At 45.6% G+C, this 14,218-nt stretch overlaps 1 protein-coding gene across 1 annotated transcript in view; it reads left to right on the top strand.

Annotated features, from left to right (window-relative positions):
• The first annotated feature begins 7,757 nt into the window (after nt 1-7,757).
• LOC111531634 (putative uncharacterized protein encoded by LINC00299) overlaps nt 7,758-14,218 on the top strand; it is a 32,155-nt gene continuing 25,694 nt past the window's right edge. The window contains exon 1 of the mRNA XM_023198929.2: nt 7,758-8,034. Within this exon, the coding sequence (XP_023054697.1) occupies nt 7,946-8,034 (89 nt within the window). The 5' untranslated portion in view covers nt 7,758-7,945. The remainder of the gene's footprint in view (nt 8,035-14,218) is intronic.

Genomic DNA, 14,218 nt, shown 5'->3' with positions numbered 1-14,218 from the left:
AGATAAACAGATGAACAAATAAACATGTTCACAGTCTCATGGCTGCTGGTGGTGGCACTGGTCACTGCCTGGAGATGGTCCCTGTCTGGGTCCTTTGGTGGGTGCTCCCAAGGCCACCCCATGGTTGAGGAGAAAGCAAGGTGCATTACAGAACTGAAGTCAAACTCTAACATGTGCATAAGTTCATTTGTCCAACTAGTAGCTCTTTTTTTTTTCTTCCTCAGCCGTGTAAGCATCACCTAGTTTGATTCAAGCCACTGGGAACCGGGTGCTCAAAGGCTTCCTGGGAGAGCTTGAAAAATCCTGGGCCTGGCCTTGCTCAGTGGAGTGGAGGCCGCAGAGCCTCCCAGTTGTTGAATCTCCCATGTCACAGGGCCCCCACGGCCTGCAGGAGGTGACCAGGAGAACTCAATGATCACGTTCGTGAAAAGCAAAACCGGCCTCTCTCCTGGTCCCAGTGAAAGTGCTCTTACAGCACAGAGGTGGCTGGTGGGGGGGGCTTGGAGAGCAGGGCTTGGAGGTGGGGGCAGTGGAGAAGATGCTGCCCCACCGCTCCCTGACCCGTGGGCTCACTGTGCTGCTTCCCGGCACCACACTCCCCTGCCTCCTTGCACTATGCTATGTCCAAGTGTTTATTTTCAGAAAAAGGATCCCTGTAAGATGCACCTGAGTCTGTGAAGCAGGCAGACAGGGGAAGCGAAGGGAGAACCGGAAACTGGAGTACAGGAACATGCCTGGAGCTCACTGGTGGTTCCCAAAAGGGAGAACTGATGATGTCTGGTTGGTCTTCAACAAACAGGTGTCTCATTCCCCTTTGGTGCTGGAGAGGGCGACCCCCATGGGTAGCTTCGAGCCTTTTTGAGATGCCAATAAGAGCTATGGACACTCTTGTAGAAAAAGGAGTACACATACCCAGTTTCAGGGGCGCTAAAGTCCCCCTGGCTCCATCTGGCTTTAGAAACTTTGCATTTGAAAGAAGAAAAGGGGTTGTCACCTGTCATGCAAAATGAACCACATCAAGGGCTTCCAACACTGTCAACTTGTTGTCTTTTAAATATTTGTCTCGTTTAATGAAATTACGACATTTACCATTAAAAATAACCCCAAGAATGCCAGTACTTTCTATGTGTCTATCAATTCTTTATCCGTTTGACAGAACAATAATTGGAAAAATAATTCTATACCCCTCAAATGTAAAGAACATGAAAAGCCAGGAAAAGGTCTCTTTTGTGTGTAGGTGGGATTACTGCGGAGTGAGACAAACTTCTTTTAACATCATGAAAGAGGTTTTCACCTTCATTAAATTTTTTTTTTTTTTTTTTTGACGGAGTCTCGCTCTGTCGCCCAGGCTGGAGTGCAGTGGCCGGATCTCAGCTCACTGCAAGCTCCGCCTCCCGGGTTCCCGCCATTCTCCTGCCTCAGCCTCCCAAGTGGCTGGGACTACAGGCGCCCGCCACCTCGCCCGGCTAGTTATTTTTGTATTTTTTAGTAGAGTCGGGGTTTCACCTTGTTCGCCAGGATGGTCTCGATCTCTTGACCTCGTGATCCGCCCGTCTCGGCCTCTCAAAGTGCTGGGATTACAGGCTTGAGCCACCGCACCCGGCCTCATTAAATTTTTTAAAATTGTTCCAGAAATCTCCCCGGTATTGCTGCTAAAATTATCATAAAGAACTACTACTACTTACTGCTGTGCCGAGATATTTACATGCACGGTTGAGATTCTTCTAAGCTCCCATAAGTAACTTGAGGCTCAGGGGTTGACTCGCCCAAGCCAGGATTTGAACATGGAACTTCCTGAAATCACCCATGAAGCCTGTCCTATCCTAGTCCTGCCTTTGGGATTTTTTTTAATCAACATGTAATAATTGTATGTATTTAAGGGGTACAGAGTGATATTTTGATACATGGATCCAATGGGTAATGGTCAATTCGGGGTCATTAACATATCCATCACCTCAAACATCTGTCATTTCCATGTGTTGGGAACATTCAAAATCCTCTCTTCTAGCTGTTTGAAAATATACACTCAATTATTGTTAAGTAGCCTTTGGTATTTTTTAATCTAATGAAGTTGCTTGTGAGGCTTTCAGGCAGCAGGAGGCAGCCAGGAAGCAGAGCCTGTGGCCTGGCCTCAGGTCTAGGAGCTGGGTCTTGGATTGAAGGGGAGCCAGGGCTGCTGGGGGCGGGGGACCTTGCAGAGAGAGCAGGCACTGACTCTTGCAGGGGCGTTGGCATGGCAGCAGCCTCCCTCCCACAACTGCCTCCTCTTTTGGGAGGCTCCTGCGGTCAGCCGTGGCCCGAGATCAGGGCAGTGGGCGGGCCTGTGGGAATGCCGGCTGTGTGAGCGCACCTGTGCCGTCCTCCCAGCTGTGTGCTTCACAACAGGGCTGCTGTCAGCAATGGCCAAGTGCTGCACACCACCCAGCCACTCTCCATGGCTCTGTCACATCTGCTGGCACCCCCTTCTGGGTTGAACTGCTTTATTTATTTTTATTTAAAAAGGGACATCAGAATTCTTTATGTCTGGGAATGAGCCAAACTGGCCCAGTGTTGAGTGCAGAAATATTCCATCTTCCTTCTGTGCCCAGAATTATTTTTGTTTTCTTCGATACCCAACCTAGATATGGCTACAGCAAGGAAATCGTTTGATTTTCAAAACCAAAACTCCTTTCCTGTTTATCTGTGTTGAAAAAAAAAAAATCCACCATCGTTGATCATGAGGCCAGTTTATCTCTGTGGGTGGTGTTCAATCCGTTTGCTTTTTCATCTGGTGCCTGCTCCTAATATTGTACCAGAGGAAGCAGCCATTGTATTTTGGAGCCAAGAGGGGCTAATTGATACTGTTCTTATAATTAATGCTAATCCTCACTCAGGAGGGACCTGGTGGTGGAAAGCCTTTGAGACCTTTGGCCTCAGCGCCATCTGAGTGGGAATCCCAGCCTGGTCACTTAGGAGTTAGGGGCCACAGGGAGCCTCACAGGGCTTCATTGTCCACCATGTGAAGTGCTGTGGGCCAGGCCCCCAGCTGTGGGCAGTCACAGTGGGTGCACAGGCACGGGGTGCTGGTGGCCCTTCCTGATGCTCTGTCCATCTCATGTGGTCACCAGCTTGCTGTGAGTCTTTGTCCACCAAGATAGAAGCTCATGAGGGCAGGGGCTCCTGCTGGTGTTGTTCCTTGCACTATCTCCAGAGTGTGGCCTGACACAGAAGGAGATACTCAAGTGTTTGTTGAATAAAGGAATGAATAAGTGAATGAATGGATAGCAGGGAATATTTTGGATGGCAGCCTTTTCAAAGGACGTTCCTTTCATGATCAAGGCAAGGTGATTGCCTTAGAACAGATGCCTGTGGACCAGAAGGGAATATCCAGGTTTTAGGAGAATACTGCACCCTGGGGCTATGAGGTTTGGGGCAGCAGAAGGTGGAAGGTGCTGGAAGGAGGCTGAGTAAAAGGACATAGCTCCTGAACATGTGCAGGTCCCCAGAACAAGAGTTCAAATGGGGCACACGTGGTAAAGATCTTCATATTTAAAAAATGACGCATTTTGCTTATCCACTGTTGAGTAAAATGGTTTCTCTCCTACTACCTTGACCTCGATGGCTAGGTTTGAATTTGGAATTCAGACTCCTTGAGACTTCAGGCCAGCAGAAGGCCTTGGAGAAAGCTGCTTCCAGCCCCTGCTGCCCTCAGCCTCTCCTCCGCCTCTCACATCTCCTCTCCTCCCTCCCTGGGCTGCCCTCAGCCTCTCCTCCGCCTCTCACATCTCCTCTCTTCCCTCCCTTGAACTTCATTCTTCCCTGCCAGGGTGCTCCACCCACAGGGGTGGACCTTGGGCCTCCCCAGGTTCTGGGATCTCCAGGGTATCAGACTTGGGCACTGGAAGTAGGTTTGGTGACATCTGGGCTAGGAATTCTGCGGGCTTGGGTACGAGGCGTGGGTGGGATCAGGTCTCCCTAGGAGGGCTCGTGCCCTGACCCATTAACTCTTCTGTCCCTCTCTTCGTGATAGGAGTGCTGGACCCAGGAGAGGGGCCCCCTGGTCCCATCAAAGGGCTCTGCTGGTTCAGGGAATACCCTTCCCCTTATGGGCTGTGACAAACAAAATCATCTTAAGGGGAAGCCCCTCGTCATGGGGCAGGAAGCAGGCTGCACAGGGCAGTCTCTGCTTCCCTCCGATAGGAAGGGTTGGGCTGACACTGAGCTAGGGCGGCCATGCCTCGCTCTGACCTCAGGCCGATGGGCCTGGTGGACCAGCAGGGGCACGCAGGACAGGCCTGCAGGGCAGGGCAGTAGGGTTTCCACTGGCAAAACCCTGTGATCCTCACAGTAGCCCCAGGAGTTGGACCAGCCTGGACCCTTCCCCATTTTACAGGTGAGGAGACAGAGACTCCAGAGGCTGGCAGGGCCTGGCTAGGGCTGCTTTTGCAGAGAAGAGGTTCAAGGCCTCATCCGAGGGTGTGCAGCTAGCAGGAGGCTGGGTGCATCATGAATTGGCAACTTCTCATTCTGAGTCCAGGAGCCTCTTCCTGACACCAGCCCTCAGGAAGAGTGGCCTTTCCAGGCCGGTGGTCAAAATGGTTCCTGCTCGGCCCTGGGGGCGGCCTGAGCTCTGGTCCATCAGTCGTAAGAGTGGGGACAGCCACGTGAGCTGCCCTAGCTGGCCTGACTCTATGGCTCTGGGTGCCCAGGAAGCTTGTATTCTTGGATGAAACTCCTCCAAGCTCCTAGACTTGTGAGTTAGCCCAGGACTGCAGCTTGGCATGGCCTCCTGTGCCTGGCCCGTAACTTCTCAGAGGGACTCCAGGTCCTGTTTAGGCACAATTTTAAGGCCCCCTTGGGTTCATGAGTTCTCTGGGCCTCACTTGTCTCCAGGAGACTTGAGCTCTTACTTGTGAAGCACCCAGGTGGCTGCTACCCTCCTACGCCCCCGATCCCTGGGAGGCGAGGACGGACTCCGAATGGCCACTTCTCACACTCTGGTGGTTGAGGCTGCACTAGGCCTGGGGGGGCCTCTGACCCCTGCCCCTCCCAGGCCAGGGTGAAATGCCTCAGAGGGGGATGTGTGTCCCCTCTAGCTACCTGGAGAAGCTAGATGACCCCGTGGGAAGTATGGGTGTCACTGCCTGTGGGGTGATTGTGACTAATAGGAGGCAGGAGATGAGGGAGCTGGCAGACCACTTCCTCCCCTGGCCCCCTGGGCAGGCTGCTCTAGGGTGGGTCTCTGTGCAGCCTGTTTCTAGGAGCCCCACGTGGCCCAGGGACCCTTAAATCTCTTGGTGGCTTGGGAAGCAACTACCACGTGTTTACACCCCGACCTTGTGCTTGCTTTCAATCCTTCCCTTTCCTCTCATTGTTTCTGCCCGGGGATTGGATCTTTCAATAAAACATTAGCATGTAAGTCAGCCTCAGTTTCTGTTTGGTGGGGAATCTGGGCTAAGTCAAGTCTGCAGGTGGCTGCTGCCACCTGGGTTTTCTCATTCTGCAGACAATTCTCCACTCCGCTCTTGCTCTGGCACTTTTTAATTTTTCCCAGCATTCATAAACGTTTGTCAGCTTTTCTTCTACTCTGACTTCCCTGGTGAAAAACAACAGCAGTGAGCCATGGAATGGTAGATCCTCAAATGGAAACCCTGAGCCTCACCAGCTTCCGTGGAGGGGTTGGAGATGTCCTGGTGCTTAAGAGAATGGCTTCTGTTGGAGGACTGTCTGTGTTTGCATCACAGTATTGACTGTGTGACTTTGGGGAAGCTACTTAATCCTTCTGGGTTTTACAGTCGTCTTCTGGAAAATGCAGATGTTGACAATATTTGCATCATAGGATTATTGAGTGGAGTAAATGAAATAAGAGTAAATGAGATAAGATCAAAGCCAAATACACAGTAAGTGTGTGATAAATGTCAGCTGTCACTTGGAGCTACTCAGTGGAAGTCTACCCTCCTTGACTTAATTTCTCTTGAAATATTTAATAATTGTTAACATGTATTATCTTCCATGGGCCCATAACTTTGCCCGAGCTCTTTCAAACTTGACTCTTTGGCATTTAACAGTGAAGAAACTGAGGGTTAAGGTCCCCTGGATGGCGAATGACTTGAGTTGGAAGCTGTACCCAGGTTTGCCTGATGCAGAAGCCTATATTCTTTCCACTCCATGACACTGAAACAGGTCTTCATTCTTCCCTTTCTTTTCACCACGGAGTTTCCAGAACCGACCTTTGAAGTATAAAGAAAAAGATCAGATGTTGGGCCACAGTAGAGGGCTTCCACCAAAGGAGGGGTTTGGGGGTGAAGCAGGCAAACAGGCAAGCTCCAGGCAGGGGCTGCCAGCAAGCAGGCTTCTCTCGATGGGGACAACAGTGCCGTAAAGCTGACAGAGTTTAGCTTCATTTGAAGGTGTGAAAAGAACAGCCTGACTCTGAGAGGCAAGTCCACCGAGCACAGGACCCCAGGGGAACTGGTTCTCACCATGCATGCAATGCCGCAGCCACTTCCCAAGTCAGGAGGGCAGCTGAAGTCCTGCACTGGGGACAGTTGGATCAGCTGTGTCTGTCAGACATCCCCCGATGACACAGAATGCCTCTCTCCTCTGAGAGCAGGACAGTGTGTTTAGACAGTCCCTGGTAAATGTGAGCGGCTGCGAGAAAGGCAGCCTTAAGTGGGTCAAATTAACCTCTTCTATATGGATGCAGAGTTGAGCTCCATCATTTGCTGCCCACGAGAGAAAGATTGCCATGGCCTTAAGAAGTGGAAACAGAACTGTTAATATTATTTTTAAGTTGATGCAAAAAAGGACTTCTATCTCCACTTTGAATATGTTGTCATCTTGGATGAGGCATGAGGACCATGTAAGGTGGTGACCACCACTGTTGGCTTTTTTGGGAGAGCATTGGCTGGTTCCATCCACTACTCTGGGGTGACAGGATGGGAAAAACCAGGGTTTACCAGGCAGGTGTTGGGATTGAGATACACTTTCATTTTTGAAGCACTTTGCAGTCACTAAGTGCTCACCCCTACTTCTCTTCTAGACTGAGCTTGGCCATGGTCTCCCCATGCCTCCCCTGCCTCTTCTCTGAGTCTGAAGGAACATGCTCTCACTGGCAGATGTAAGAACATCTTGTGCTTTATATATATATTTAAACCTTACTGGGTTGCTTGTCTAACTCACCCCTCCAGTAGCTTAGTGATATTAATGCCTCTTTCTAAACTGTGATAACCAAGAGATACTTTCCAGGCAGATGTGAATGGGGCTTTAAGGGCTGTGAGGCAGGATGACAAGATCTTGGGTGAGTTTCAGGTTTTACAAAGAACCTTTTGATTTCCTTTTTAGAGGAAACGTAGAAGGGCTTTATCAGCGTAGGTAACACTATAGAGCTGAGTGAAATGTAAATGAAATTCCCGGTTTTCATTTTCCTTCTTCATTTGATATTTGTGGGTTTTAGAAGTAGGACCAGCTGGATTCATCTGCAGAAAACACCACGTGGCTGTGGAGCTCCTTCCGTTGTTAAGAAGTGTGCCTTTGTGCGAAGGGGAAATGTTCTGAAGGCAGATCTGGATGTGAATTTTGGTTCAGACATTTATTAACAGTGGGACCCTAGGCAAGCTACTTTCTGAGTTTTGATTTCCTCATCTGTAAAAGGAGGATAATAAAGGATACCTCAAAGAGTTGTAAAGATCAGAAGTAAAATACATGCAAAGAAGTAGAGAGGGCTGTTTCAAGTCACTTACTTTTACTTTAACATCCTGCTGGTGGGCCAGGAAAGAGTGAAGACAAAGCCATTGGATAGTGAGAGGATAGAGGGTGCTCCATGGATGTGAGCTGCATCTGTATGTTCACATAGAAGGGCGAGCGAAGGAGCAAATGTGGGCAACAGCTGTCAGTGACACATCATTTCCCCAACAGCCACAAACAAGATAAGAGCCTTGCAGGGGCCCTTAACTGCTGGGTTCTGATGGTTCAAAGAGAAAAAGCACATGATGACTTTGAAGGAGGCTGCCTGGCTGAGCTGATCGGATCACCTAGAGACTGGAAATGCTTTCTGGAAAAGTATATACATCTCTACCACCCATCTCCCAATCCAGAACTGAGCGTCTCAGATGAAAGATACGTGCCTGTTGATTTTTTTTTTTTTTTTTTTCTTAGCTGATTGTTTCGCCCTCTGTAGAGTTTAAGTAAGGTGAGGACATGGGACTGTGGTAGAGAGCTGCCAGTGTCATTCTTGGCTCTTCCAAAGTGTGGTACTGCAGCCACTGGGTTTGAGTTTCGCACCTGCAGGTGAGGGTTTGATTGGGTGATGCTCTGAGTGTCTTTCTGCTCTAGGAGTCGACTTGTCTATGATCCCTGGGCTGTCTCTCACTTCACTGACACTCACTTACCTAAGTCCTGCCATTCAAATGCATCCATTTTAAACCTTGTTACCAAACAATTGCCAAAGTGAAGGAATTAGCATCAATTCACACACAAATTCAAAAAATATAAATAAATCAGAAAACATTGGAAGGGAAGAATTCATTCATCTTTTTTCTCTAATAGCCTTAGAGATGAAGTAAGGGATTCCTAGTTATCTTATGCTGGGTTCAGAGCTTGGCTAATATCAAACACATACAATATTTGATGAAACAAATGAAGATTTCCATTTTTCTGCAAGCTGAAGATAAGAATAGCTGTTTCAGAGTTGGACATAGATTTATCATAAGCAGGATCATGGATCTTTGAAAATTTGGGCTATATTTCAAACAATAAAAATCCTAAAAATTCAAAGTAAAATTCCCTAAAATTTGCTCATGGCTTTCAGCTGCTTTAATACTGTCACAAAGATGATCTCACTGCATTCTCTCTTTTATAATCTCTTCCACTTACCTCATAAGGTTAACAGACCAGGAGTTATATGCATTTTATAGAATGTGGGTCCCTGTAGTTAAAAAACAAAACAACAAAAAACACATGTCTATTTTATTCCCTATTTTATCTACAGTGGTTAGCATAATAAACATGAACATGAACATGAAAAGAACTTAAAAAAATGTATGTGAGTGATTTATCAAATGAATGAAAAAGAAAACTGAAGTACACACAGCAAGTTAAGCGATACACCTGATATCATTTTGTATAAGTGCCAAGATTTTAATGAAAGAGACAAAAATGCTGTCTTCTGAAGTCAAAGCTCAAGATTCCATGATCCTATTGCAACAGCTGTCAGTTTAACAGAACAGTTAAAGAGTTCTGCCATTGTATGAGTCTACTATTTCCCTGAGAACGCTGTGTGACAAACAAGTTTGAATTCTCCGTGTCTTGTAATGAATGTTTGTGTTTCTTAGCTAGCCGTGCATCTGTGGTGTGGCTGAGGTTCTGCTAATCTTTTTTTTTTTTTTTTTTTTTTTGAGACAGAGTCTCGCTCTGTCGCCTGGGCTGGAGTGCAGTGGCCGGACCTCAGCTCACTGCAAGCTCCGCCTCCCGGGTTTACGCCATTCTCCCGCCTCAGCCTCCCGAGTAGCTGGGATTACAGGCGCCCGCCACCTCGCCCGGATAGTTTTTTGTATTTTTAGTAGAGACGGGGTTTCACCGTGTTAGCCAGGATGGTCTCGATCTCCTGACCTCGTGATCCGCCTGTCTCGGCCTCCCAAAGGGTTCTGCTAATCTTATTGGGCTTGGTCAGGCTTGGTTCCAAGCTCAGTTCAGGTTCAGAGTTGCTCCAGGGGGCTTATTCTGGGGCCCACACCAAAAGGGAAGGGGCTCTCTGGGCCATGTTCTTCTCACACTGGATTACAGCAATGCAAGAGGGCACACCAGCCATGAGAGCACATTTAAAACCTTTGCTCCTGTCAGGTTTGCTTACATTCCTAGGCTAGAACAAGACACTGGCCAATCCCCTCAATAGTCAGTGGGGCAGCAAAGTGTGTTCTATTCCAATGAGAGAGGGAGGGACTGTTTGCTAGATAATAATTCAATGTATCACCACCAGCCTGAAGGCAAGAAATTTAACTGACAAATTCTCAAGCTCTCTGTCAGCTTTGTGATTCTTTAGTTCTTGTATAACACGTTAAAGGGAGCTTAGTCCTTTGTCAGTGGAAACTGTCTAGTCATACCCTGATCAGAATTCAAGGCCAAGCAGGGACCATTATTTGAGCTGTGGATTCTGCTGTTTGGTATTCACACATCCCTAATCATCTTGGAAAGTATAATGTTTTCTAACAGCTGTAAAGACAAGAGATTCTAACATTACAAACTATACATAATATCCATGAAATTACATTGAATAATGTAATGATGTGTTATGCTGTCATTAACACATTATGAATACCTAATTTGAGAGGTTAATGAAATTGACAAACATATGAACACTGTGGGTATCATCAATACCACTTAATGACAAACCTCTTGTTTTCATTTACAGAATCATCTGAAATGAGAAGATTCCATCTTTCTAGCTACATTTTCTTGGTCATAAATTAAGAAGCGCACGATATGTTTTGTTTTAACGTGGAGTGCGAGGTTAGAAAGTATTTTACATTGCAGGTTTATGTAGTAATAATATTTAGGATAAATAAATTCGTGATTATTTGACATGACCATTTGTAGTTTTTTTCTGAAAAGGATTGAACTTGCTAAGGGTAAATATATTTTAGTTGGACAGGTTGAAGAGGAAAGTGTCGGGACCAAGGAAAACTGCCCAGGGGAAAATAAATCTCAACAGTATGTTGTATTCTAGTGAAGGAGCCCCCATCCAGTCTGGACTCAACGGTCTATAGTTTTTCATCTTAAAACTGGGAAGACTGATATGAGGAGGCTGTTTTCTTACTCTCCACATCACTGGTTAAGCTTTTTGTTTAACCAATTGTATTTTAAAGCAGTTCAACCTGTATCCATAGATAAATGAATATCAGTAAAACTCAACCATATTAGAAGGGGCCTGTGTTATTTTCATCTCCAATGTAATATTCCTAAAATAATGGATATAATGGATGTCAACATTTTCATATAAAGTAAAAAATGTGAATATGTTTTTTCTTGAGTGTTAATGTTTTCTGTCCATAAATAATAATAATACAGAAATAATAATGGGGAGGCCTTTTTTGTATATGTGTGTATATATATATATATCATATCATGTATATAATTGCAGAAAGCACGTTATATACATGATCAGATTTGACCTTTTTAGAAATGCAATGTAGTTATAGAGAAGACATCGTGATTCCATTTTGCCAATGATGAAATGAGGTCTGGAGAGGCAAAGGGACTTGGCCAAGGTATAATGGCCCTGAAGTGGCAAGGTCATGACGTGGTTAATTCTGTGGTTTTCTCATTACACTCCACAGCTTCTCCACCATCAGCCTTCCAGAAGTCATGGCTTTCCGTTAGCCATTTGTAGTGACACATCATTCTCATTAGAAATGATTATCTTTTCTGATTATTAAAATAACAAGTATTCATTGCAGAAAATTTGAAAATATAGAAGAGTGTAAGGAAGAAAATAATAACCGCTCTACTTCTGGAATTTAACTGTGCAAAAATAACACACTTTTAACTCATTTTTTTTCTCTCTCTCTCACTCTTGCTCTTGCTCTGCCTCTGTCTCTCTTGCTCTCTCTGTGTGTGTGTGTGTGCGCGTGCCCGTGTGCCATATACATACTTATCATATGTTCTTGGCATTTTGCACATATTCAATCAGTGCTGTGAAGTCGATACTATTATTATTTCTATTTTATGGATGAAAAAAATTGAGGCTCAGAAAGTCTATGTAACTTGCCCAGGGTCATGTGAGTAGGTCTTTCTTCATGTAAAATATGATTAAGCCTCTTCATGGACTCCGAATCTAAGTGCACATGTGCTGCATTTGAGACTTTTAAGGTAAACATCAAGCAAGACATAATTCCCTCTGGGTTTTATTATAAAAGAAGTTTCTCGTCTTTGACAGCTTCAGGCCTGCAAAAATGACTTCACTTCCCCACTCAAGGATTAAAAGAAAGTCATATGCTTCTGTGTGAGGCTACCATAATTGGCCTCTGCTCCACTCCCAGGGGCAAGCGCTGTACCAGGATAAGTCTGTGGTGAACTATGCGATGTTATTGAGGACAAATAGACCAATGCTGAGGGATTTCTGAAGGCATAGCCTTCATCAAATGGATACTGAAGAAGAGAGATCCCAAGTCAGTGCTGGCAATCACTTGGAAGTTTTGGAATCTTGTCCCTTTTTCAAATCGCCTTACTTGGTGGTCTTTTACAGCCATATGTTGCGAATTTTCATCTCCATGCAAATCTCATGGAGATCTCATTAAATATAGGTTCTGACTCATCGGTTTGAGTGGAACCTACTGGGTTGTGAGTTTCTAACTAACTGGCAGGTGGGGCTGACACTGCCGGTCCGTGGGCTATCTCTTTGAGAAGCAAGTGTCTGAAGCACCCCCTCTTGGAATAGTAGAAATACCATTGCTTGCCTGCCACTGCAGCCATTTGGAAACTTTAATTAAGTAAATTATTTATGCTTGCCACAGAACTCTTTCATTAAATTAAATCTCAAGTGGTACCTGGGCGTGAAGACGAGTCCTTTGGTTGGGGGCTTGCCTTACACCTGTGTTTGCATAGCAAGCATCCTGTTTCTCATTAGTGGATGTGTTCATTTATGGTGGTTGGGTAAGAAATTGTGTAAGTCCTGAGAAGGTAGAGCTAAAGGCCACCTCGAAGCCCTTCTGTGACCCTCTGCTCTGTCACTGCCTTCATGGAATCCCAAGACAGAAAGAAGAGCTGCTCTGTTTGAAGAACAATTGGGAGCCCCAGGACCTGCCGCTGTGCCCACCTCTCATTTTCCCACCCACAGAAATGGTCCCTGAAGTATCCCATGGAAGGAGAGGTGCTGGTGGGTCAACCTGATGCCTCCTGCGTTTCAGCTCAGCTTCACTCCATGTTATCTGTGTGACCTTAGTCAAGTGATGGAATCATTCATGGAATTCCAGAGAAAGTTAAAAAGATAAAGTGTCTAAAATGCTCAACAGAGTGGCTGGTCCGTATTAAGTACTCAACACATGTGAGCTATTACCATGGCTGTTAGGATCATTATTACTACTGTTGTTGTTAGTTCGGGGTCTCTGTGGGCCACTGTTTGAAAGCCTTCAGTGTAGGAGCAAGAATGTAAGGTGCTTAATCAGAGGACCTGGGCTCAAGTACAGGTAGCTTGGGCAAGTAGCTCATGTGAGGTTGCAGAGCCCTAGTTCTTGCATCTATAAAATGGGGATAATAGCAGCTACCCTGAGAGCTGTTGAAGGATTAACTGAGATAATATAGGTAAAAAGCACATCAAAAAAAAAAATAATAATAATGTATCCTCCTTCAGTTGGTTTCTAAATAGATGAATTCCTAAAGATTCACCATTTACTCTGAAATATTAAACTTTGTATTGGTGCCCATTTATGCATCATGTTGATGAGCTCATTTTGAATGATACATAGATCTAGTTCCCAGAATGATTGCAACATCCTTCAGGAAACTTTAAAGGCAGGTCTTAGCAACTTGGAATGATTTAGTCTCTCCTACGTAAGCCTGGAGACAGGTGTATGCTTGGGTGGGTTCATGGAGGGGTTCGGCTTTTTGTGTGATGAACGTGGCTATCTCCACCACTGTATGTCCCTCTGGCTGGCTACTTTCTCAGTAACTAAATTTCTCAGTAACTAAAGCAGGAAGCTTTCTTCTACTCTCTGGTCTTGAATTTTTTCTACCCACAGGCTTTGTGCTTTTAATATTGTCTCCTTCTTTCTAATGTTTTCAAAAACTCTTCCAGCTCATTAGGGAGAGAAAGTTTCTACCACAGAAAACCTGGGACGAAGAGTCAGGTGTGGACTGTCACTCTTTGATTGGCAGTAGGAAATCAGAATGTCAGAAAACGCAGAATTTTAGAATCTAAGAATTCCAGGAAAATCAGGACACTCTTATGCCAAAATCTTCATTGTCACCTCCAAAAATATTTCAGCACAGTGCATAGAATTAGGTGTTTTACAGAGCAGGTTAAAAACAAACAGTCTTTAATGTTTTTGGAGAGCGTTTTTAGTCTACGAAAGCAGTCAAACCCTTTTATTCAACACAGTCTCAAAGATAAACCAAATATGATAAATTAATCAGAGACTCTTGCTCTGGCTGAGGTTGGGGGGAAGGGGAATGCTTGAAAAGGATGCTTGATGCCCCAAGTCTGCCCCTGAGAGGGAACCCCCAGGGCCCTGGATGCTTCATTGAG

This window comes from Piliocolobus tephrosceles, chromosome 15 (genome assembly GCF_002776525.5).
Source record: "Piliocolobus tephrosceles isolate RC106 chromosome 15, ASM277652v3, whole genome shotgun sequence".
NCBI lineage: Eukaryota > Metazoa > Chordata > Mammalia > Primates > Cercopithecidae > Piliocolobus > Piliocolobus tephrosceles.
Note: the sequence above shows the minus strand (reverse complement) of the source record. Positions and strands in the feature narration are given on the sequence as shown.